The 25,276-nt window shown below is 50.3% G+C and overlaps 1 protein-coding gene and 1 long non-coding RNA gene across 3 annotated transcripts; one reads left to right on the forward strand and one right to left on the reverse strand.

Moving 5' to 3' along the window:
- Positions 1 to 5,726, forward strand: RNF112 (ring finger protein 112). 2 transcript variants are annotated; one of them, XM_084760900.1, is made up of 15 exons: positions 1 to 223; positions 371 to 411; positions 534 to 602; positions 1,155 to 1,440; positions 1,653 to 1,859; positions 1,987 to 2,115; positions 2,292 to 2,396; positions 2,766 to 2,816; positions 3,129 to 3,185; positions 3,270 to 3,344; positions 3,473 to 3,584; positions 3,686 to 3,855; positions 3,931 to 3,984; positions 4,115 to 4,189; positions 4,287 to 5,726. In XM_084760900.1, the coding sequence occupies exons 1-15, from the start codon at positions 170 to 172 to the stop codon at positions 4,755 to 4,757; spliced, it is 1,956 nt and encodes a 651-aa protein (XP_084617026.1). In that variant the 5' UTR covers positions 1 to 169; the 3' UTR covers positions 4,758 to 5,726. The 2 variants fall into 2 exon arrangements, with proteins under 2 accessions (XP_084617026.1, XP_084617027.1); XM_084760901.1 differs by lacking the exon at positions 534 to 602 and having other exon boundaries at positions 2 to 223.
- On the reverse strand, positions 5,099 to 24,427 carry LOC311585565. The gene is made up of 3 exons (XR_014775254.1): positions 23,329 to 24,427; positions 6,683 to 6,785; positions 5,099 to 6,380 (listed from the first exon to the last, which is right to left on the reverse strand). It is a non-coding gene; the product is annotated as an uncharacterized lncRNA (long non-coding RNA).
- Between the last annotated feature and the right edge of the window lie 849 nt (positions 24,428 to 25,276).

A 25,276-nucleotide genomic window follows, 5' to 3' on the forward strand; every position in this document is an offset into this window, starting at 1 on the left:
TCTGACCAGCTCATTTATTCTCCAGCGCTGACAGCTAGGCAGAGCCACTGAGGAGCCCATCCCCCGGCTCCAACCTGCACCTGCTCGGCTAGCCCCCTAGCCGTCCTACCAGCAAAAGGTCTCGGTGGGCTTCCTCTGAGCTTGGACCCCCTGCCAATTCCAGCCTTCCATGCCGAGGCCCGCCCTGTCAGTCCCTGCTTTTTGTCATCGGCTTGGCAAACGGGCAAGTCTTCAGCCCAAGATCTGGGAAGGGAAGTTGGGGGTGGAAAGGAGCCACCTGGGAGCAGGGAGGGTGGAGGAAGGGATCCTGGAAACCCAGGGGGAAGACAGGGTCTAGATTTGGTTTTAAACCCGTCCCCTCCCCCCTTAGGAGAGCAAACGAAGCTTCATGGGAAACAGCAGCAACAGTTGGTGAGCCACGGGGCCTTCCGGGCTGGGATTGGTGCAGTGGGCCTGTCAGGTCAGCCGGCAAGGCTGGACCAGGAGCACGGATCTCTGCAGTCCAGCAGACTCCTTTGCTGCGCGCTCCGCAGGGTTCTCCCCGGGGAGGAGGCACAAGGCCGGATGGGCCAGGCTGTGCAGGGAGGGACCAGGACAAGCAGGTGGGTGCTACAGATGCTCAGCTCGGAGAGCACAAGGAATCCTCCGAGAACCTGGCCATCTGTTCAGCTGCAGAATGGCTGCCTGGGCGCCAGGAAGCTACCTCCGCCGCCCTCTCCCGACTACCCCAGCAGCTGGGGTTTTAGTTTGTCCCCTTTGAGGAAGCCCCCGCTGCAAGAAGGCTGGTGCTCTATGGGTTTCCTGAGGCTTGGCGATAGGCGCCTTGAAGATGTGGTTGTCATCATTAATGACTGCCCCTAGCCCTAGGCAGGGCACTGCGAGTCTCTCCTTTGGACCTCACCCATGGTTGCACGGCTAGCATGTGCAGAGCCAGGATTCCCTGAGGGCTTTTCTCTGGGGTACTTTCTCCCCTCTCACTTGGGATGGCAAGGACCTGGGGTGCAAGGAAGTGAGGAATGGGTAAGAGCTTGTCCCTTCCAGGAGGCCCCTAGGCAGCTGAGGTGGCATAGAGGGGACTTTACTCTTAAGCTGTCAGCCCTCCAAACCCTGCACCCAACAGGCACCCAGCTTTCAGATGATGCACTGCTCTCCAGGTCCCATGCATCATTCCCCAAGCTGGAGCTGGGCCTGGGACACCGTCCCTCCCCACCCCGGGAGCCGCCTACCTGCTCCATCTGCCTGGAAAGGCCCCGAGAGCCCATCTCACTGGACTGCGGCCACGACTTCTGCGTCCGATGCTTCAGCACGCATCGCATCCCGGGCTGTGAGCTACCATGCTGCCCCGAATGCCGGAAAATCTGTAAGCAAAAGAAGGGCCTCCGCAGCCTCGGGGAGAGGATGAGGCTCCTACCCCAGCGACCACTGCCCCCAACACTGCAGGTGAGGCACAAGCTCGCTGCACTCAGAGAGCTCTGATTAGATCCAATGTGTGTGTGTGTGTGTGTGTGTGTGTGTGTGTGTGTGTGTGTGTGTTAGCCTTGATCCTATTCTATACTGTCTGGAAGGGGCATAGAGGTCCAGGCTGGACACATTCCCAACTTAGGGTCCGTTCCATTTGGGATGCTCAGGAGATCCTTCTCTGCCCCACCCAGGAGACCTGTGCTGTGCGAGCAGAGCGCCTGCTGTTGGTGCGCATCAATGCCTCTGGAGGCCTCATCCTCAGGATGGGGGCTATAAACCGCTGTCTCAAGCATCCGCTGGCGAGGGACACACCTGTCTGCTTGCTTGCTGTCCTGGGAGAGCAGCACTCAGGAAAGTCCTTCCTCCTGGACCACTTGCTCAGAGGCTTACCAGGCCTGGTGAGGAGGGCAGGGCTGACAGAAGGTTGCAGGGAGGTGGGGGGGGGGCGGGGTTGGCTCTGGGAGGGGAGCTGAGCTTTCTGGGCACGCAGAGTGGACCGCCTGGTATCTTCTTCTCCACTTTCAGGAATCCGGTGACAATGGCAAGGCCAGAGCAGAGGGGTCCCTGCCTGGGATCAGGTGGGGTGCTAATGGCCTCACCAGGGGCATCTGGATGTGGAGCCACCCTTTCCTGCTAGGGAAAGAAGGAAAGAAGGTGAGAGGAGAAAGGCGGATGGATCAAGGAGAGGTAGTGGAGAGATAGAGGTGAAAGAGAGGGAAGAGGGCAGGCGGGAAGGATAGAGGAGCGAGAAGGACATCTCCAGGGTGAAGACAAAGAAAGGGGTTGGGCAGAGCGAGGCAGGCCTGACCCCTTGGTTTGTATCCAAACAGGTGGCCGTGTTCTTAGTGGACACAGGAGACGTCATGAGCCCAGAACTGAGCAGGGAAACAAGGGTCAAGCTCTGCGCCCTCAGCATGATGCTCAGCTCCTACCAGGTGAGAAGGATGCTCGGGTCGGGGTGGGCACCCTGCACACCACTCCCCGCCTCAGCTTCCTCAGAACTGGGAGAGTCATGGATTTGGGTGCCTGGGGTCCAGGCGGGGGTTCTGGAAGGAGGAAGATGTTTCTAGTGAAGGTGGGCAGATGGGTTGTTTTAAGGGTGGAATGACAGGCCTGAGGGACAACTGGAGGCCCACGGGACCGCAACACTCTTTCTCTAAGTCCGGAAGAGCGCTTGCACGTAGGCTGAGAGGCCCTCATGACGGACTGGGCTTGTGTTTCTGAGATAAAGCGACTCAGGAGCCACCGCACAGGACCCTTCCTCCTTCTGCAAACCTTCTCCCATCTTCCTGTTTTCCTTCCAGATCCTGAATGCCTCCCGAGAACTGAAGGACACAGACCTGAGCTATCTGGAGGTGAGGTAGCCTGTGCCATTGAAGCCGTCACCTCCACACACCCTGACCTCAAGGTCGGGAGGGCAGGACCAAAGGGACCTCATGCCCTCCCAGTTCAGGCTTAGGATTTTATGACACCTGAACTGGCTTGGTGGGTTTCGGGGGAGAGGGTTGAACATGGGGTGCCTGGTTTGGGCAGAGGCAGGAGACTCTCTAAGCCAGAAGCAGGAAAATGGGCTCATAGTGATCCAAGTGGCTAGAGAGAAGGCTTGGGGGCAGACTATAGGCCTTGGAGTAGGCCAACCCTAAAAGCTCATCTGTATCCATTGACAGATGTTCGTTCATGTGGCCGAGGTGATGGGCAAGCATTATGGGATGGTGCCAATCCAGGTGAGAGACATCTATTTCTGGACTTGTCGGTCCTGATACTGCCCATCCCCAGCTGCTGGTGTCTGGACCATTTTTCTCTTCCAGCATCTGGACCTCTTAGTCCGTGATTCTTCCCATCACAATAAGACAGGGCAAGGGCATGTGGGTGACATCCTCCAGGTAAGCAGGGCAGAGGGCAGAGGCCAATGGCAGGCGGCAGGTGCGGGAAGCTGGGTGGGGTCCCAGAAGTGTGTTTACAGAGGGAGGCTGCTTCCTTGGCTCAGAGCCCTCTGCAATCTATCTCTCAGAAGCTGTCCGGAAAATACCCCAAGGTTCAGGAGCTGCTCCTAGGGAAACGGGCCCGCTGTTACCTCCTGCCTGCTCCTGAGAGGCAGTGGGTAAACAAAGGACAAGAAGGCAGTAAGTGTTCCAGGGGTGGAGGCCTCCCTGGCATTGCTTTCCAGCTTTGGCCCCATCTCCTCCAGGCCCAGGCTCCTCAGCCCAAAGAATCTCTTTCTCAGACACAGAAGACGACTTCTCCCACCATTTCCGGGCCTACATCTCCGATGTGCTGAGCACAGCCCCTCAGCATGCTAAGAGCCGCTGCCAAGGGTACTGGAGTGAGGGGCGTGCCATGGCCAGGGGGGACAGACGCCTGCTCACAGGGCAGCAGCTAGCACAGGAGATCAAGGTGTGAAACCTTCCTGGGGATCCTGGCCTTGGCAGACGCCCTCCTCTCCCTGACCTGGCTGTGATGTCTCTGCAGAATCTCTCTGGATGGATGGGGAAGACTGGGCCCAGTTTCAGCTCTCCAGATGAGGTAAGGATAGGGGGAAGATAGGGTCAGGGAAGGTGACCTGGGGTGAAGGTTCTGTATACCCTGGGAGTGGGGATGAATACTTCCGGCTGAGGAGGAAAGAGGGAGGCAGCCTGGGTTTTCCCATGGACAGATGGCTGCTCAGCTTCATGACCTGAGGAAAGTGGAAGCTGCCAAGAAGGAATTTGAAGAATATGTGAGGCAGCAGGTGAGCCCCAGGGTCTGCGGGGGGGGGGGGGGGGAGGGGGCTGTGCCAGAGAGGATGCCTGAATACCCAGCTGGACCATTCCTGCCCAATGCCGCAGGACATAGCCACCAAGCGCATCTTCTCTGCACTTCGAGTCCTGCCGGACACTATGCGGAACCTCCTCTCTACCCAGAAAGATGCCATCTTGGCCCGCCACGGTGTGGCCCTGTTGTGCAAGGAGAGAGAGCAGACCTTGGAGGCCCTGGAAGCTGAGCTGCAGGCGGAGGCCAAGGCCTTCATGGACTCTTACACGATGCGCTTCTGCGGCCACCTGGCCGCCGTAGGGGGCGCCGTAGGTGCTGGGCTCATGGGCCTGGCAGGGGGTGTGGTGGGCGCAGGCATGGCGGCAGCAGCTTTGGCTGCTGAAGCTGGGATGGTGGCAGCTGGGGCAGCGGTGGGGGCCACTGGGGCTGCTGTGGTTGGGGGTGGTGTGGGTGCCGGGTTGGCCGCCACTGTGGGCTGCATGGAGAAGGAGGAAGATGAGAGGGTGCAAGGAGGGGACCGAGAGCCCCTTCTCCAGGAAGAATAACAGCCAGGAGATGGTGAAGGGTGAAGGAGCTGGAAGGCAAGAGGGAAGGATTCAGAGGGACCAGTGTATGCTGGTCCTGCCGAATGCCTCGTGTCAAACGCTGGCTGAGCCGGGGGCTTTAAGGTGCGTCCAGGAACCTGAGTAAGGAGGCTTTCTGATCAGGAGACTGTGCTTGGAGTGCACTGGATAGGGTGTGAGGCTGTTTCTGGTTATGGATAATTGCTACTAGCTGGAGCCTAGGATCTCCCACCATAAATAAGGCTCCACCTACCCTACCCTGTTCCAGTTTATTTCCCTGGATGGCCGTAGCCTGAAAGTTTGCCCCTGGATCCAGGACCCTGTTCTTTTTTTTTTTTTTTTTTTACAGTTGGGACAGGTCCCAACATGACTGACTTTGGAGCTGCCCCCCGCCCCCCCAGACAGGGAAGAAAGATGAGGGATGACAGGCCAGAGATGGGTATAATAGATAAAGGTGCAGCCCTGGAACAGTGACTTGTTCCCAAAACTGCTCCAGATGGACAGACTTGGCTGGCCTCCCCCAGCTCTTCAGCTGGGTTGTCCAGATGTGTGTCCTGAACCGCCCTGTACCCCAGCCCCCAGCAGTCCTCCCGAGCCCGTGCCCCGTGCCAAGCCCATTTGGATAGAGCGAGACAGTTTAAATGCCAAAGAACCACACCTCTGATTGCACTCTGTGCTAGCAGTCTGTACCGGGTTCTGCCAAAGTGTGGTGATGAGTTCCATCTTTAAACATGGCCCCTCTCCCTTGTGCTGTGGGCCCTCTGTGCCACAATGCAAGACCTCCTTGATGCAGCTCTCTGAACAACAAGTCCCCAGAGAGCTTGTGGACAGGGAGCCTCTCTCAGGGGATGGAAATTTCTAAGGAGACTCCTGGGCTATTAAACTGTAAAGAATGTTGGGCACGTGACCCTTTCTTTTATATACAAATAAAATGTGTGCGTGTGAATGGCAGCCTCTCAGTACACTGTTGAAACAAGAATTTGGGGTTGGTGGATTGGGAATTGGTGGTGAGGACAGACACTGAAATTCAGGTGGTCTGAGGAGTATCATGCCCTGGCCAAGTGGTGGCACAGGCTTAGGGTCAAGAACCAAGTATGCAGCCATGTTTGCAGACTTGTCTGCTGGGGCTTGGGGCCCAATCCTCTTGTTGGTCCTTGGTGAAGCTGCTTCTGGTGACTCTTGTCAGTAGGAAGCTGATGTCTGCTCCGGCAGAAGACAAGGAAGAACAAGCAGAAAGATCTCTCCGTCAGACCCTGGAAAAGGGAGAAGCCAGGACCCACAGCGCAGGGCTAGCGGTGCATTACAGTGGATTCTCCTCCCAATCCTTCCTTCAGTCTCAGAATTACAACAAGATCACTCTGCATTTTACAGATACAAACCCAAGGCAGAGTTCTCCCCTGCCCAGCCAGTCAGGGGGCGTTGCAGGGGATCTGGTGTCCAAGCTGGTAACGTTGGAAGATGTGCTGTCGAGGGCTCTGCTGAAGTCGAGATGTCCTTTTCTGGGTACTTTTGCTTGTGTGTCCAGCTCAGGGAAAACATGAGGGGAGGCAGAGGATATGGCCTTAGACTGATGGACGAAATACATAATGTAGGAGCTCCCTGGAGCTGGGGAGGATGAGTGGGTTTAAGGCAAATGAGGATGTGACTCTCTTTTGAAACTGGGCCATGCATAGGGCGAGGGTCTAGATAGTGTGTAGTGTTTGTGGAGCAAGGCTTTCTGGGAGTATCACAGAGTCCTTCCACGGTCATCTGGTAGACACATGAGCTGCAAAGCCTTCCAGAGATTGGGGGGGCTGGCAGGCTCAGGACATAAGGGCCTCCGAGGACTCAGAGGGTGGTGTTATGTGGCTCAGGATCCCCCTCCCACAAGAACTTGGAGGAAACCCCAAGGTCAACTTTGTACTCACTGAACAGATGGGAGAAGTTGGCTCAGCTAGGAAAAATGAATATTCCATGATGTTCGTCTTGTGCCTTACATCTCTCAAAGCATTCCCAAACAGCATCTTAAGCCTGGAAACCATTGGCACAAGCAATATACATTAGTACAGACGAGGACACTGAAGCCCAGAGAAATGATGTGTCTCAGTGTCAGCTGAAAGAACTGCTGACAAACAAACTGGGGTGTGAGCCCAAGATTTCTGGTGTCAGATGCTCCAGGGAGCCTTCACCCTCGCAGACCCCCAGACAACCTTCTGACTCCCGTTCAGTGGCTTCTGAGTGTGTTATTCCAGTTTTTGTTCTTGTGGTAAAATACTTGAGGCCTCGTGTGTTAGTTAGCAAGGTGAATATATTTAACTCTGTTTTGGAGGTCAAGGGCATGTGCTGGTATCGGCGTGGCTCTGGTGAGGATTTTTGTGGTGCTTGGCATAGGATGGGAAGAGGGTATATAAGAGGGAGCCCTCATGTGGCAAGACAGGAGGTGCAGCACATGAGAGAGAGAGAGAGAGAGAGAGAGAGAGAGAGAGAGAGAGAGAGAGGAGAGAGGGGAGAGAGAGAGAGAGAGGAGAGAGAGAGAGGGAGAGAGAGAGAGAGAGAGGGGAGAGAGAGAGAGAGAGGAGAGGAGAGAGAGAGAGAGAGAGAGAGAGAGAGAGAGAGAGAGAGAGAGAGAGAGAGGAGAGAGAGGAGAGAGAGAGAGAGAGAGAGAGAGAGAGAGAAGAGGGAGGGAGGGAGAGAGAGAGAGGAGAGAGAGAGGCCTAAGAACAGCATTAACAGCCAGACATGACAGTGCATGTCTTTAATCCCAACACTTGGGAGGCAGAGGGCAGGTGGATTTTTATAAGTTCAAGGCCAGGAGGAGGAAGAAGAAGAGAGGGAGGGGAGAAAAAGATTATTAACTCCTCCTGAGGATTGTATCCCTAGTGACCTGACCTAGGCCCCGTCTCTTAAAGGTCTGAAAAGGGACAAGTGTCCCATTTATGAGCCCAAGACACTTTTAAACAATCCTCCAAATTTGGACTTTGGTTCTGTGATCTGCCAAACTGTTACCCAGGCCTCCTTGTCATTCTCTTGTCCCGGGTCTCTGGTCAGGGACTGTTGTCACCCCTTGCAGCTCCTAACTCTGAATCTCCCTGGTGTTGAGGATGGCAGGTCCACAAGACACAAAAAGCCAGCAGTCTGAAGGCCCTTGCCTCATGCTGGAGCCCCACTCCACTGACCTGCAGGAAAGTTGCACCATGAGCCAGAGTTAACTGCGTTGAATGAACAAGACACCAAGCTGACTTGTTACTGTGGCATTGGCTTCCTAAACAACTAACAGCCCCGTGCGCTTTGAAATGGGGTTGCTGCCGTAAGAAACACCGACAAACACCGGTTGGGTGATGAGCAATAAGGAAACACACAGCTGAGCTCATGGCATGACAAACCATTTGCTAACCGCCCACCTATAAATACTTGGAATGTAGAACTCGTCTGGCTGAAGAAGAAGCTTTTTTTTTTTTTTTAAATAAAGCCCCTTGCCAATCTAGAATATTCTCCCCACCAGTGTGGAGACGAAGGAAGGTGGTCTTCTTTGTATGTGTTCAGTACACAGGGCTGCTCCTGTGCAGCCTGCTAATGACATGTCAGAGACAAAAAGAAATCCCACTCATGTTGTGCTTTGGTTTCTGTGGCCAGTACCTGAGCAGCCAGCTGAGAGGGAAGGACTGGCTTTGCTCATGGTTTCAGAGGGCTTGGTTCATGGTCAGTTGGTCCTGCGTGTTTGGCAGAGAACCCATGGTGACAGGAGCCAATGGTGAATGACCGCTGTTCACTTCACGGCCAACCAGAGGACACTGTCTCTTGCTGGCTTTTCTTCTTCTTCTTCTTCTTCTTCTTCTTCTTCTTCTTCTTCTTCTTCTTCTTCTTCTTCTTCTTCTTCTTCCTTCTTCTTTTCTTCTTCTTTTTCTTCTTCTTCTTCTTCTCCTCCTCCTCCTCCTCCTCCTTCTTTGCCCTGTTTTATGATATCTGGCTTTATGTGGAAGGCCTGAGCTCAGTTGGATTGTTTTTTTCCTTTGTTAGTCATATCAGGACACTTACTGGAGCCTTCCCCATGTAGGGACAGCCTGTCTCTTCTCCAGAACACCTTTCTGTACATGAAATCTCTGGACTGGTGGATGGGGTGGTGGGCTCCCAAGGAGGACCATTCTAGGTCCATCTGATGTTATATATCTCAGGCTTTGCAGGAAAAAAGAGAAGTCCTTTAAAGCACTGTACCTGGCATGAGAGAACTGGGCTAAATTGGGCACAGGCCATGGTCTCAGCCCGTATTCATAGCCTGCCAGACAAGAGCTCAAAGGATGGTGCAGTGCTTGCCTGAGAGGTTCCTCTCATCTTTAGCAAGGCTAGCAGTGGAATGTTAGCACCCCTCCCGGAAAGAGCACCGGATGGATCTGTGGAGTCTGAATCATCCGTTCTACTTAAGCAGAGATGGTATGTATGCCGGAGTACCCAGCAAGACCCACGTCACTCCTGAATGACAGTGCCCTCAGGCTACCTGGGCATCCTACACACCACAGTGAGACCTGAGATGTAATCGCTTACCTTCCATAGCTTTGCTTCTCTAGCGGCCACCCATCCCCAGGAACCCCTGCATGTCAGGAGCCCTGCTGACAGGCATCAGACCTCTTACAGTTGTCACTGATTGGCTGTGTGTGTGTGTGTGTGTGTGTGTGTGTGTGTGTGTGTGAGAGAGAGAGAGAGAGAGAGAGAGAGAGAGAGAGAGAGAGGAGAGAGAGAGAGAGAGAGAGAGATTGAGAAGGATCTCACTATTTAGCCCAGCTGGACTGGAACTCACTGTGCAGCCCAGGCTTGCCTTGAATTCACACTGAGACTGCAGGCATGTGCCCCCACATGAGGGTTAGGAGAAAGAAAGATGTACCCCAGAGTGTGGGTGTGGGTGTCTCAGAGAATTTGGGGAGCCCCTGCATTCTTTGCCTGTGGTATCTGATTGGTCCAGCAATGTGAAGATATTATCTATAAAGAATAACCAAGGAACTCAGGTGAGGTCACTGGGTGTCTCCTAGGGTGATGTCATAGGACTGCAACCTATGCTGTAAAGATCTAAACCCCAGGGCTGCAGGGAGGCAGACGCAGTCAGTCACTAAGCGTCTTGTTGGAGTTGCCCAGAACTGATCTGGGGAGGGAATCAGGCCCAGCCCTGTGTCAGATTCACTCATGAGCCTGGATCTTTGCTATTTTGAAATAAACTATGAACATGTAAAGGAATACTCTTCCTATCCCTGCGTCCTTCACAGCAAATGCTAATAGTGCTGGGCTTCTTGCCTCAGCTGCCGAGAGGTTTCAAGCAGACTGTGGGTGAGGAGCTCTTTTCCCCGTGTCCTCACGATTTTGTACGGCTTCTTAGCCTGCCTCAGGCTCGTTTAGCCCTAGGAAGCTTCACAGAGTCAGTTTGTACAGATCAGATTCCAGGCCGGCAGGAAGCTTCTGGATCTCACCAGCAGTGCCACTCATGAGAGTCCTCAAGCTGGCCACTGCTTCCAAGTGACCCTAAGCACGTGTGACCCCTTAGAATAATTTAAAGATTTTAATTGGCTTTTACTTATCATTTTACAATGAGGTAATTCTTTTTTCTATAAATTGCTCCAATGTTTGAAACATCTTTCTTTCTTTCTTTCTTTCTTTCTTTTTTTCTTTCTTTCTCCCTTTTTTCCCAATCTACATCCTGTTTGCTCATAGGCTTTATGTAAATTTTTTCAATCCATGTTCAGGATCACTCACTCTTTCTTCTGCTAGTTCAAATCTAGGTTGTGCTCCAATTTTAGGCACTGTTTTTGTGTTGTGTGTGTGTGAGTATGGGGTGTGTGTGTGACTGAGTGTGTATGTGGTGTGTGTGAATGAGTGTGTGTAAGTGTGTGGTATGTGTGAGTGTGTGTCTGAGTGTGTGGTGTGTGTGTATGTGTGTGTGTGGTACGCGTGTGAGTGTGTGTGTTTTGAGACAGGATCGTTAATAGAATGTGGAGCTCCCTATGCTAGACAGGTTGGCCAGCAAGCCCCAAGCATCTGCCTGTCTCTGCTCCCCAGCCTGAATTTCTGAGTATACAGCACCAAGTCTGGGTTTTACACAGATTCTGGGGATCCAGTCCCAAGCACTTTATCCACTGAGCTGTCTCCCCAGCTCCCAAACACAGTTTAATGTTCATCTTTTTCTGGTTGTGTATTTGTCTGGGCTTAATCATTCCAGCTGGGAGGCAATTTGCTAGCACCAAACACCAGCTTTGTTCTCCTTAGCGCCCAAGGACTACCTCCTCTCTCATCCTCATCCTCAACTTCAGGATGAAAGAACAGCCTTTACAGCAAGCCCGCTGTGCTGGACCAATCAGTTATCTGTAGGCAAAGAATGCATAGACCGGAAAGCTGAAGGTTCTTGGGAGCAAGATTAGGAAATCTTCACAAAAGCCAATGTGACTGTGGCATTCACTGTGGTCTGAAAGCTCTGGGCTAGCTGCTGCGGACTGCGAAGACAGCACTTTACAGTGATTCCCGAGCGCTCAGGCACCACGGCAGAACACAGTCAGCACAGAGATCTGAAATTCTTTTTTTTTTTTTTTTTTTTTTTTTGAGACAGGATTTCTCTGTGTAGCCTTGACTCTCCTGGACTCGCTTTGTAGGCCTCGAACTCACATCAATCTGCCTGCCTCTGCCTCCTGAGTGCTGGGATTAAAGGTGTGCTCCACCATGCCCAGCCCAGGCTATCATCCTTAAAGTCTCTCTTTTTACGTAACCTTCAAAGTGGCCCACTTCTGCTAGTCATGCCTTCTTCCTTTGAGGGGGTCTACTACCCCTCCAACAGCACAGCTGGCGGGCATGCCGGACAAGCGCTTTTACCCAGTGTACCATCTTGCAAGCCTGACAAAATGAATTTTAAAGATTCATTCAACTGTGATACGTTATGAATAAAACAGTCACAGCCGGTCATATTACACATGGAAAGATGCAGCATCTAACCGGGCCACACCCCAGCACTTTAAGTTCTTCTCATTAGCGAGTGGAGGTTTGGGTCTCCTTGCTCTCTGGTAGAAGCAAGCATGGGAGTGCAGTTGAGAGGAGCAAAAATGGCAGGATGAGGATTAGTGCCTACACTTACAATGCAGAAGATGACAAGCATACATATTCAGCATTTACAGCTTCTTGGTGGAGTGATTTTTATTATATGATGCCACTTTTGTTTCTTGTGACGGTTTTCTTCTTCTTCTTCTTCTTCTTCTTCTTCTTCTTATTATTATTATTATTATTATTATAATTATTTGGTCATCTGTGAATGGCCAGCTCTGCTCTTCATAGCTTGCCAGCTGCATGAAGTCCTGCTATCTGGCCTTTCACTACCGCTAGCTGTGTTCTTGCATTTGGAGTGTGTCTTCTTGTAGACAACTTATATTTCAGTCTTGATTAAAGCAATCCATTCAGATGCTCTATTCCTTTTGATTACAGTTTAATCTATTTGCATATAAAGTTAGAGAAATAGCACAGTGGTAGACTGTGCTCCAGCAGGCACAAGGCCCTCGGTTCAATCCCAAACATACATATATGTGTGTGCAAGCGCGCGCACACACACACACAGAGGGGGAGGGCACTTATTATTAATAGGCAGGAATTTAAAAATCTATTTAATTTTTTTCTGCATCTTGTACAGTTACAGTTGTTTCTCTTTTCCTCTTTTCTGCCTTTATGTTTGGCTGTTTTTTGTTTTCCACACACCCCCCCCCCCACTTGGGATAGGGTCTCACTGTGTAGCCTTGGCTGGCCTCAAACTGGGCAGATAACACCTGCTCCTGCCTCCTAGGTGCCGAGATTAAAGGTGTGTGCTACCATGTATGGCCTCCTTTTGTTTTCAGTGACATAGTTTGATTCACTTCTTTTTTTCTTTCCAGTATCTTTTATAGGCATTTGCTTTGTAGCGTCTCACTGATAATTGAGGAAAAATATCTTCTAGTGATAACAATGTTTCTAAGTGGATAGCTACAGTTGTATTTTAATTTTTTACTCCTTTATATTTCCCACCCTTTGTTATTAATGGCACAGGTCACATCTTTCCTTATGTTTGTAACCAGTAACCGTTTTGTACCTATAATTATTGTAGTCTTTTATCTTTTAAATCCTCCATAAGATTATAGGAGTCTGCACTTGTCTATATATTTACTTTTAGCAGCCAGCTTTCTCCTTTCATGTTTTTAAGTTGCTTCCCAGTGGACTTTGATCTCAACTTCAATTGCTTTATACTAGGACTTGTGAGGCAGGCCTGTGGTGATAGACACCCCAGTTTTGTTTGTATGGGAACGTGCCCCCCCAACCCCTTTCTCTTGGGATTTTGCTATGTGGATTAGGCGGCTTCCGCCTCAATATCCTCCATCCTCCGTCCCACCAAGGACTAAGATAACAAGTGTATACCATCACATCTGTCCTTTTCCTTTTTCTGCTTTTGAAGGTCTCGTTGTGGTGCAGTGTTCTGGGCAGAACTTTATTTTCTTGGCACAGAGTTCTGGACGGAACTTTATTTCTGAGGCAGCAGTTTGACCTTATCACCTACTTCTTTCTGATCTGTGGCATTTCTGCTCAGACTGTAACCTAAGTAGAGTTCCTTGGTCCCCGGTGGTTGCCTGGTCCATGCTGCTTTCAGTGTTTTTGTTTGGAGTTTTGAAGGTTTCTTTGTGTCCAGTGTGACTTTTCCTGGGTGGAGTCTTTTGCCCTTGAGTTTGGATGTCCATTTCTTTTGTTGAATTTGGGGAGTTTCCAAATAAATATATTTCCAGAGAAGGGTTCTCTCCACATTGTGTGTGTGTGTGTGTGTGTGCTGATAAACCCCATGGTGCCCTCTAAGTCCTTTAGGCTTACTTTATATTTTATGTCCCCTTTCCAAGTGACCAGGGTTAAGTTGCTGACTCCTCGGCTTGACCAAGCACGCTGTGAATCCCTACAGTGCCCTACTCCCGTTCGGTTTATCACATCCTACTGTTCCAGAGCTCATCTGCCTCTTTTTAATGGTTCTCTTTGCTGATGCTCTTGTTTTTTATTGTCCTGGCCAACTTTCCTGATTCCATTCAGCTGTCTGTCTGTCTGCATTCTCTTAAAAAATTGCTGTACTTCTTGTTTTGTTTTTTGAGACAGGGTTTCTCTGTGTAGCCTTGGCTGTCCTAGACTCACTTTGTAGACCAGGCTGGCCTCGAACTCACAGAGATCTGCCTGCCTCTGCCTCCCGAGTTCTGGGATTAAAGGCGTGCGCCACCAAGCCCGGCACTGTTGTATTTCTCTAAGTACTTGGTCAAGTAACTTATAGATGAATCTTTCTTTGGGGTCGCTTTCTGGATTCAGTTTGTTCCTTCTCGAGGGCCATGATTCTGTGGACTCATGTGCATGTGCATGTATGTTAGCATGCGTACAAGTGTGGGCACATGCGCCTTAAGGATCTTTCGCTACGTTCTAAGCATTTGAAAAAGCAACTGCTTCTCCCAGTCTTTATTGAATAGCTTTGCCCAAAGGACGATCTTTGCCTGTCATTCTTCTAGAGTTTCTAGAAGATTCTCTGAAACCTTTGGGGAGTAGAGGTGGATGCCAAGTTTTTTTGTTTCACATGCTTGTGTCTTGATTTGGTTGAGGATTGCCTACCGAGGTAGTAAAGCACCCTTCTGGGCATGTCTGCGAGGGACTTCTCAGGGCAATGAAGAGGAAGACCCTCCCTGCATTCAAAATCAGGAGGGGGAGGGGGAAGAAGAGGAGGAGAGAGGAGGGGGAGGAGGAGGGGGAAAAGGAGGAGGAGGAGGAAGAGGAGGAGGAGGAGGAGGAGGAACAGGAAACCATGTTCAGGCATCACTTTTCCCTGTGGCACAGGCCCCACTAGGGGGCAGCCTTGTTCCACTGTGTCCATCCCATGCCGATGTTTCGCATTGTCATCGCCCGTGACTATCGTGGACTAACGAGCCTGAAACCATGCACCAAAAACAAATGCTTCTTTCTTCTAAATTGTCTAAATTGTCTTCTGACACAGCAACAAAAGTTGACACATCATGGACTTGTTTGGTTAGAGAGGTTTGATGATTTTTTTTTTCCCTAAGTGCTTTTCACTTCTCTCTCTCTCTCTCTCTCTCTCTCTCTCTCTCTCTCTCTCTCTCTCTCTCTCTCATTTTTCGAGACAGGGTTTCTCTGTGTCACCCTGGCTGTCCTGGACTCACTACTCACTATGTAGACCAGGCTGGCCTCGAACTCACATTGATCCTCCTGCCTCTGCTGGGATTAAAGGTGTATGCTACCATGCCCGGCCCTTTCTCTCTCTTTATTTAATTGAAAAAATCCACACAATATATTTTGATCATGTTTTTCCTTACTGAAATTCCTTCTAGATCCTTCCCCATCTCCCTCTTCACTTAACTTTATGTTCCCCCTCTCTTTAAAAACCAATATACAAACAATAAGAAACACAAAAATGCCTAGAAAACAACATTGAAAATATGAGTAAACAAGCAAAAGACCAATAAAACAAAACCACCCCCATAAAAAAAACAAAACAAAATGAGGCCAAACAAACAAACAAACAAACAAATAACAAACCTCTACAAAATATCTCTGAGTTTTCTTTTTGTTGGCCAACGACTGTTAGGTCCTGCTGCAGGGTGTGGCTGGCATGCCTTGCCCTCTACCTAGGGGCGGGACTTCCTCCCGTGTCGTCCTCCTCCTCGCCCCCTCACCCCGTCCCGGATACTCACTATATAAACCATTCATTTTGGTTTCGCTGCCCCTTTTTGGTCCTCTCGTCCCTTGCTCTTTCCCCACCTCCCTGCCCTGTCTCCTTCCCTTTCCCCGACCCCAGCGGGCGCGCTCTTTCTTCCCCTCCCCCCCTTCCAAGCTGCTTCCAATAATCCTGCATTTATATATTATAGCTTTGTCGCCCTTAGCTCATTCCGATTATTTAATCAATCACTGGGCACGGGGCCTGCCCTGAGGTGTGTGGTTAATATACTCGTTGAGATTCCAGTGGAGAAAACGAATTTTCCCTATGCCAGTGGTATCGGTTGTAGATAGTTTCTGGGTTAGGGCGGGAGCCCTTGCCCACGGCCCCCGTCAGTGCTGTGACCTGTGCAGGTCTTCAGTTATGCTGCCACCGTCTCTGTGAGGTCATATGTGAATCGGTCCTGTTGTGTCTGGAGGACCCTGCTGCCTTTGGAGTCAGTCACCCATCACATCTGGCTCTTGCAATCTTCTCCCCCACTGCTCTTCTGCATAAAACCCACACTGGCTCCCTTCGGGTCCCCAAGTCAAGTGAGATGATGCCAGGCTCGGGGCAGCTCGGTATGCTTCCATCCACCGTCCATGGTGGCACAGTGAGAACTCACTTTTAGGGGGTCCACAGACTCCCAACAGGTAGGGACTGAGGGATGCTGGGAGAACCTGGAGGCCAGGCCCGCTTTGATATGTTAATTAGGCACCTCAGCCCCCTAGAACAGGGGTCTGAGACTTAACAGGTGTCAAGGATTGAATTTAGGTCATCAAGCTTGACACCAAATACCTTTACCCACTGAGCCAGCTCACCACCACATTTTTTTATATTATATTTTTAAAAGATTTATTTACTTATTTATTATGTATGCAGAACTCTTCCTGCACAAACATGTGCACACCAGAAGAGGGCATCAGATCTCATTATAGATGGCTGTGAGCCACCATGTGGTTGCTGGGAATTGAACTCTGGACCTCTGGAAAAGCAGACAGTGCTCTTAACTGCTGAGCCATCTCTCCAGCCCTATTTATTATTTTTTTATTTTGAGACAGAGTTGCTTAGTTGCCTAAACTGGCCTTGAACTTTTTTGTTGTTGTTGTTGTTGTCCCCAGGGCATGCCTCAGGGAAGCAGAGGCAGGCAGATCTCTGTGAGTTCGAGGCCAGTCTGATCTACAAAGAGAGTTCAGGACAGCCAAGGCTCCACAGAGAAATCCTGTCTCTAAAAAACAAAAACAAAAAACCCAAACAAACAAAAAAACCCAACCCCCCAAAACCAGCAACAGCAAAAAGAAATACTAATAAAAATGTACAAATCTCTTTCTGAGATATAAACATAGCTGATTTGTATGTTTATGCTCTATTTTCTTTCTTTTTTTTTTTTTTTTTAATTTTTGCTTGTTTGCTTGAAGGGTTTTTGGTGGAATCCTTAAGGTTTCCTGCAAGATAAATGCTTTACAGTTTAATGCTACCTGTGTTTTGTGTATGCACGTTGTGTGGATATGCATGTGTGTGAGCATTCACTCACGCGTATGTCTGTAGAATAAATTCTGTTTCTAAAATGTATTCCCTGAGGACTGATGTCTCTGTTGTTAAATTAACAGATGAGCCAGGGACTTGTGCTATTTTTTAAGATTTATTTTTAACATGTGCTAGGAGCGGTTTGTCTGCATGTATGTCTGAGCACCATGTGGTTGTCTGGTACCTGCTGGTGTTCTGAGTTACATGGGCCAATCGGAGGAAGAGGGTCACTCCAGAATCCAGTCAGGCTCTGAGGGAGCAGAGAAGTCCAGCCTCGTGACCTGAGCCTTATGCAGCCTCACAGAAGCACATTAATTGATTATTACACACAAGCTCTTTTTTGGGTAAAACAAGTCCTCATATCAAAGCCCCTCATCTAATCTATATTGTGTGTGTGTGTGTGTGTGTGTGTGTGTGTGTGTGTGTGTGCACTGTTTACAGTAGCCAATAATGAAAGCTGTCCCAGGTGTGCCAGGACCATCTTGTGACAAAAGTCATACAAGGGCTGGAAAGCTGCTTCAGAAAAACAGCTGTATAGATAACAGAAAACAATCTTCAAGGTCAAAGTACATCTAGAAAATAATTGTTCACTCTGATGTTTACCCTAAGCACAATGAAAAGCAACTACTTTACTCTACTGTTTACAACCTAGATGTAATGATCCTTCTAGAATCCCACTCCAGGTACCCTTGGGGGTTTGAAGAAGACATCATTCCCTCTGGAACTGGAGCTGTGAGCTGCCACGAAGGTGCTGGGAATCGAACCTGGGCCCTCTGTAAGAACAGCCAGCGCTCTTAACCCCTGAGCCATTGCTCCAGCCCCTGTGCTGCTATTCTTAATAGTTAAATAAGCAGCAGTAATAATCCAGTGTAAGAAATATCTAAATTATTCATCAGTGAGATAAAAATACAACAGTAGCGTTCAATTCTACCTTCACTTGGTGGGTAACAGATCTGAAACAAAAGTTTTCCATAAGACTTGGCTGTTAGTGGAAATGTAAAATTGGGCAGCAGTAGGAGGCACCTCAAAACCCAAAATAGAACCACGTATTATCCATCTGGCCATGTACTTAAAAGCATTGGAGTCAGAGCCTCTAAGAGTCTCTGCACAGTCATGCTTAGCACTGTGCTATTCATGGTCACCAAGAGGGGAGGGAGCCCTGGTGTCCACGAATAGTGGGGCGGTAAAAGGAAGTGCGCCTTCAGAAAGGAGGACTCTGTCACATGCCATGTGGGGGACACCTAGGGACATTATGCTAAGGGAAAAAGATCACCCACAAAAGAAAGGCCTGGGACTTTTTCTTGGGCAGGTCCTTCTAATAGAGGCCGTGCATGGTCCTGGTTTATAAAGACTGAAAGCCAATCATGTCCATCCCTGGCCAGTTTGGAGCCTTCTGTGGACAGACGCCTACTCCCCAGTGAACTCACCCTCTGGGTGCTTTGGGAAGGGAGTCCACTTGAAATGAGTCCTCCCCCCCCTTTCACCTCCCCAACCTCTTGAGGTAGGTCAAGGCTTTCCTGTCTAGGTGGTGCCCAGTCACGCACACTGTATCTGGTAACGCCTGAGAAGATGGTTCATGACAGTGAGTTCTCATACGGCCTTCAGGTGGGTAGAGATTGCTTAAGAAAGCCTTGCACACCTGCTGATCCTGAGTGGCGGCAGTGTGAAGGAGTCCACCACACACTGAGGTGTTGTGTGTGGAGCGCCTTCTCTTGCTCTTCCTGAGGCAAAGGATTGTTCTCAGTGATTCCTTTACAGATAGATGTAGATTACTTTCTCAAAGGACATTGTTTTTAAAGAGCTGCTCTCAAAATAACCCTTTCAACATTACCAGAAAAGACTGCGGCAGCGTGTTCTAGTCTCCTGCACTCAGGAGAGCCTGGCTCCTGAACCCACGTGAGCTTCCCGCACTTTCACGCATGGATTCCCTGGTTTCCCCCAGCCTTCTCTGGCTTCCCCCAGTTTTCCCACCTGTATTTTATGCTTCATTTCATTTGGATTCAATATCTATGTTTTTAAAAAGGACAAAGAGCTCACAGGTGATCTCAATGCCCTGGAGCCCACGCCGGCTGCAGGAGGCGCCTGTCTACGGTGATGCAGGCATGCGGACACTTTTGTCTCAGAGATGGTGAGGCAAAACTGGGGCAGACAGAGTGAGCTTTTCAGTTAAAAGGAGAGGGGGCTGTGGAGGTGAAAACGAGACAGCACTATTGAGAGAGAGCCAGGCTGCCCCAAATCAGGGGATCGGATAGGCTCTCTCTTCAGTTGCCAGAGAGGTGTGAGGTCTGGGCGGTTTTCTGCTGACTATAAAGACGGGCTCAGAGTGGGCGGTTCAGTGGGTAGCCATTTAAACACTGGGAAACATGGCATTAAAGAGAAGGCTCAGTCCTGAGAAAAGGACAGACCCAGTGACGAAGACAAATTCACCCGTCTGCCCTTCCAACTTCATTTAAGAGAGGGGAAAAAATTAAATTACGTACAACTGTATCCTGGACAATTTGCCAATAGTGAGCAAATCCAGAGATGCCATAGTCTGTGTCTTAGTACAGGGTTTCTAAGGGGGACATGAGCAGAGCTGGGCTTCCAGGAACGCTGGATTCTTAGCCCCCCAAACCAGGACTTATCAAAGAATTAGGAAAGGGTGTGGCTTAGAGCTGCCTGTGCTTAGAAGTGTGTGCGTGTGCGCGCATGGGTGCACACATGACTGGCTCCCACCTCCAGGATGAAGAAGAAAAGAGAATTAGAGCAGGAGAGACTGGCTGCTCTCAGCCGAGGCCTTGGGTTTAATTCCAGCACCCACATGGCAGCTCACAACTGTCTGTAGCTCCAGTCCCAGGGGATCTGGTGTCTTTTTTTTGATCTCTTGGGGCACTGCCCACAGATAGTGCATATATATATGCAGGCAAAAAACCCATACACACAGTTTTTTTTTTTAATGAAAAAAAAACATGTAATGAATAGAAAATCTTGGAGGCTTGTTTCCTGTTGTGACGGCTGTTCTTGGTTGTCAATTTGACTACATCTGGAATGAACTAAAATCCCAGCTGTGAGAGATTTTTTTTTTCTTAATTAAATCATTTGAAGTAGGAAGGCCCTTTTTTTTTAAGACCCATTTTTAATCTGGATCTTTGAGGTACACACAAAAAAACGAGTCATTAACCCAGATCCTCAGAGATGGGAAGGCCGGCCTTCGCTTTGGGCCACACCTGCTGCTGCAGCCCGCATACACAGGAGGAGGAGGAGGAGGGCTCTCTCTGCCTGCTTGCTCTCATTAGCAAGACCATCCCTTTGCTTCGCTGGCGTTAGAGCCCACTTCCTCGTGATCGAGTACGCTGAAGACCAGCCGAGACATCCAGCCTCATGGACTGGACGGCTTCCTAGAGCCTCAGCCTTCTCGGTAGACAGCCGTTGTTGGGCTAGTGGGACCACAGGCTGCAAGCCACTCTAAGGACGACTCCTCTTTCTCCCTCTATGTATAGGCGCATCCTCTGGGTTCTGTTTCTCTAGAGAACCCTGGCTAATACACGTGTCACCTCATGCTTGGTGTGTAGAGGACAGGGCTTTGGAGGGGGTCAGACCGCTGGTGGACCTCCGTGGCCTTTGCTGCTCTCTGGAGAACGATACACTGGCCTAAGGGACCTGGCTCAGTTGCTGTTCTATTGCTGTGAAGAGATGCCATAAAAGAAAGCGTTTAATTGGGCGTGGCTCACAGTCTCAGAGGATTAGTCCATGAACGTCACAGTGGGGGAATAGAGAGTTTAGATACTGATCTGCAGACAGTGGGCAGAGGGGGTGGGGGGCGGGCACCAAGCTTGGTGTGGGCTTTTGAAACCTCAAAGCCCACCCCCAGTGGAATACTTCTGCCACCAAACATACACCTACTCCAACAAAGCCTTATCCTAATGGTTCTAATCCTTTTCAAGCTGTTCCATTGAGGACCAAACACTCAAACATATGAGCCTTATGTAGCAGTTCTTACTCAGACCCCACCGAGGGACCCATTCTGTCTCCAGGTATAGCTATGAGCCTGGATGAGATGCCCTGTCTGAGCCCTCCAAATTAGCCAGGAAATTCTGGGTGTCTCCTGATTAGAGGGGGATGGAAAGTTGGTGGGATAGAGGATGGACCCCCTGACCCGGCCCCCGGCCCCCCCCCCCGCCTGAAACAGTATTTCTCTCTGTAATCCTGGCTGTCCTGGAACTTGCTTTGTAGACCAGGCTGACCTTGAACTCACAGAGTTCCATCCACCTCTGCCTCCCCAAGTGCTGGGATTACAGGCGTGTGCCATGACCATCCAGCTCTCCGTTCATGTTTAAGGACATTTCTAGACCATGTCAGCTGGGCTGTGGCCCGGCCCAATATCACAGATGTCTGCTGGGACATGATGGGCTTTGCTGCTTTGCCCAGGGGCCTCTGACCTGCACCCATTTTGTGTATTTATTTATTTATGTATGTATGTATGTATGTATGTATACAGTGTTCTGCCTGCATGTAACACCTGCAGGCCAGAAGAGGGCACCAGATCTCATTGTAGATGGTTGTGAGCCATCATGTGGTTGCTGGGAATTGAACTCAGGACTTTTAGAAGAGCGGTCAGTACGCTTAACCTCTGAGTCATCTCTCCAGGCCCCCGTTTTGTGTTTTTGAGGCAATCCAAAGGAGGTAGGATATATTCCAAGAAGAGCGCTGTTTGACTTGGGAGCAAAAATGCCAAAAACCAGGTTCACTGGGAAATCCCTGAGTAACATCTATGCAGTGACCCTGCTCAACAGCGAAAGTCCCCAGAGTCCAGTCATATGGGCCACAGAGGACGGGAAAAGATGGGAGAGTCATAGAACCACATGGTCCTAACTCTATCCCGAGCTCAAAGAGAAGCCTTGGGATGGGAGGTGCTGCCAGTGTCTCTGAGGCCAGCCCAGACAGAGATCCATATGCCTTCCAGTCCAGGAGAGAATGGAAGGCTGAGCAGATGGACACTGGAGGGAGCATGTCATGACCTGTGCCACTACCCACCGGGCCAGCCAGCCAGTGATCCCGTAAATGATGCTGTGGAGAGGGCGGAGCCTCACTGAGCGCTAATTGCAGGCTTAGTGTCTTGGGGGGGGGGGCCTGGATGCCTACCCTCTCCTGTGTGCTGTCCCTGAGATGGTTTGTGTTTGGGGAGCAGCCAGCACAGCTATTCTCCTGCAGTATCAATAGTGGCCTTGCCTAGCACATCCTGTAAGCTGAGTTTCCTCCGCGTGCCTTCACCCACATCCCTATCCTGCAGGGGCTCCTCTCCCGTGCGTGAGCCGCTGTCCCCAGGTGACCCGTCTTCTCTCCCACTCTGAGGAGGTTTCTTGTCTCTTCTAGAACCTTATGTTTGAAAAAACTATATACCCCATGCTCTCTGAGGGAGCGCTTCCTTTACTGGTGCAAGGTCACCGCGTGTTTCTTTTTTCCAGCTGTCCTCTATTGTTTAGAATAGATCACATGCCGTCCCTGCTCCAGCTGCTCCAGAGCCTGAGGTGCCCTAGTTTGCCTTCTATTGCTGTGTTGAAGACAACGACGGCCAAAAGCAAGCTAGGGAGGAAAACATTTGTTTGGCTCACTCGTCCTGATGACACAGTCCATCTCGAAGGGAGGCCAGAGTGGGGACTCAAGCAAGCCAGCAACCTCAGCTGCGAGCCGACGCAGAGACCATGGAGGAAGGCTGCTTACTGGCTTGCTTCCAGGCTCACTCTCAGCTAACTTTCTTTCTTTCTTCTTTTTTCTAAAGATTTTTCAAGACATGGTTTCTCTTATAGTCCTGCCTGTCGTGGACTCACTTTGTAGACCTGGCTGGCCTCGAACTCACAGAGATCCACCTGCCTTTACTTCCCAGGTGCTGGGATTTACAGGCGTGCATCACCGCACCCAGCACAGCTAACTTTCTTATACAGCCCAGGGCCACCTGCCCAGGTAAGGCACCTGCCACAGTGGGCTGGACCACGCCCCCCTCTTTTAAAGATGTTTTTATTTAATGTGTCTGAGTGCTTTTGACTGCATGTCTGCACACACTAGAAGAAGATGGCCCTGGATCCTGATGTATTGGGAGCTGCTGAGCTGCTGTGTGGGTGGCTGGGAATTGAACTCAGGACCCCTGGAAGAACACTCCACTGTTCTTAACCGCTGAGCCATCTCTCCATCAATAATCAATCAAGAAAATGCCCTATGGGTTGTCTAAAGGCCGATCTGATGGAGGCAGATCTTCAGCTGAGAATCCCTCTTCCCAGATAGAACCAGATCTGTGTCAAGTTGACAAACAACAACAACAAAACTTGCACACAAAGCATTTCCCTTTCAGGTGCTCACCTGAAAGTCGCTGTGGACAGCCTTGTGCTCGTCATCAATGGAGGTAACAGAGCAACACGGAATGTGGAGACCAGGGACATTTCATCATCTCTGTCGTTCTCGAATCCCAGAGGCAGAACCTGTGCAGGGTCACATGACCAAGCTAGGAAAGAAGTCTGTCACTCCTGCTGTCCTCAGTCAGCTGGCTGAAGGCTCTTTTGCTCTACCTGCCTAGAAAGCACAGACTAAGGGCTGCAAGGACAGTTCTTAAGTACTTGTCTCTGTCCACAGGGTGTCTAAGCAGCAGGCAATGGGCGTGCAAAGCAGCAGAGCATGGCGCCCTCTAGTGTTACAGTCTGGTTCAGGCCTCGGGTGCCCAGAACCATAACACTTAGCAGTAGCAGGAAAAGAAAAGCTCTCTTCCTGAGGTCTGAGACCCTTGGTCCTTAAGACCTGACAGACCTTTGGAACACTTCTGTTAACCAGGACCTGCATTTTGTTTGTTTGTTTTCTGGGTCTTTAAAACCATTTATTATTTTCATTTATTTTATTTTTTGAGGTTGGGACTTATATAGGCCAGGCTGGCCTCGAACTGGTTATGCAGCCGAGGATGACCTTGAACCCCTGAGCCTCCTGCCTCCACCTCTGGAGTTCCAGGAGCTACCACAACTCCTTTATCCTCCTTTAGCCAGCTTGGCCCTCTCTAGCCTCTCCTGGTGCTGCTCTCCCTCCGGCCCTGGCTTCTCTCTGGTCCAGCAGCTTCTCTCGCTGCCTTGTTTTTTTCCTTGGCCCCGTGACTGCTCAGCTGCCACCACCACCTCTGCCGCGGCCACTGCTCTTTGCCATCACCTTTGCTTCTTTGCGCCATCATCTCAACTCTCCCCGCAGAAGGCAGGTGGAGACCACGGGAGAGAAGCCTTTATGGGCTCTTTGGGGGAAGTTGGGTGTCTCCCCACCAACCGTTGAACGAGCTTGCTTATATAGCCTGAGAAGGGGATTTTGACCAGTCACAGCTGTTTGTTTGGCTCAGGCACATCCTGACACTTAGGCTAGCCTCAGCAGCCCTCTCCTCTGCTAGACTCCAGAGGAAGACCCATCTCTCTGGCCAAGGTGGAACTAGTTGAAGGCTTACTTAGACATCTCTTTGGCTTGCGACATGTTGGGAAGAGCTGTGGGAAGAGGGCTGGCCTGTGTCTTTGGGAGCCAGGGCAGTCCCTGTCGTTTTCTCAAGGTGTCCCTGAAGTGTTCCAGACGGCTGGTGCTGGCATTAGAGTAGCTTGCCGGTCTGACTTCTAGTCCTGTGGCTTAAGGCAGCCATTACAGCCAAGGAGAGGCAATCGGTTACTGATTAGGGAGTCGGGAGCCCTATCCACAGCCCACCGCTTATTTATAGGGAAATGAACGACAGAATATAAACCTAAAGAACTCACCACTAATATGATTTTTAACAGTGCTTACAGTCTGCCCAGTGCCCAGGAATTGATAGACCCTCTCTTGTCTGCCTCAGTGCTCCTGGCCTTCTGGTCTTCACTGTTAATGGCTTGGGCAGAGTTAGGGTTGCTGGACTTCTTACCCTATCATCTTGGGTCCCCACATTTCACTTATAGTCCTAGGATCAACTCCGAACTGACAGGGGTGAAAAAGGGAGTGGTTTTATTCTCAAATTCCAAGTCAGTTTTGCCTGACCCCTGTGTAGGACCCCCCTGACACACACACACACACACACACACACACACACACACACACACACACTGGACATGGATGTGGCAAGAGAGGGAGGTTTAATGGAAGTGACTGGAACAAAATCAATCTGCTTCCCCCAGGGAGCTTGACTATGGGTCTTATGAGGACAAGAGGCACAGAAGGAGGAGTTTCGCAAACAATCAGGGCTTTCAGGCTTTTCGGTGTCAGTGGGCCACTGGGTTTCCTGGCTGTCCAAGTCACTGCTGGTACTTTCTCTGCTCGGACC

Source organism: Acomys minous (assembly GCF_964271855.1).
Source record: "Acomys minous genome assembly, chromosome: 16".
Classification (NCBI taxonomy): domain Eukaryota; kingdom Metazoa; phylum Chordata; class Mammalia; order Rodentia; family Muridae; genus Acomys; species Acomys minous.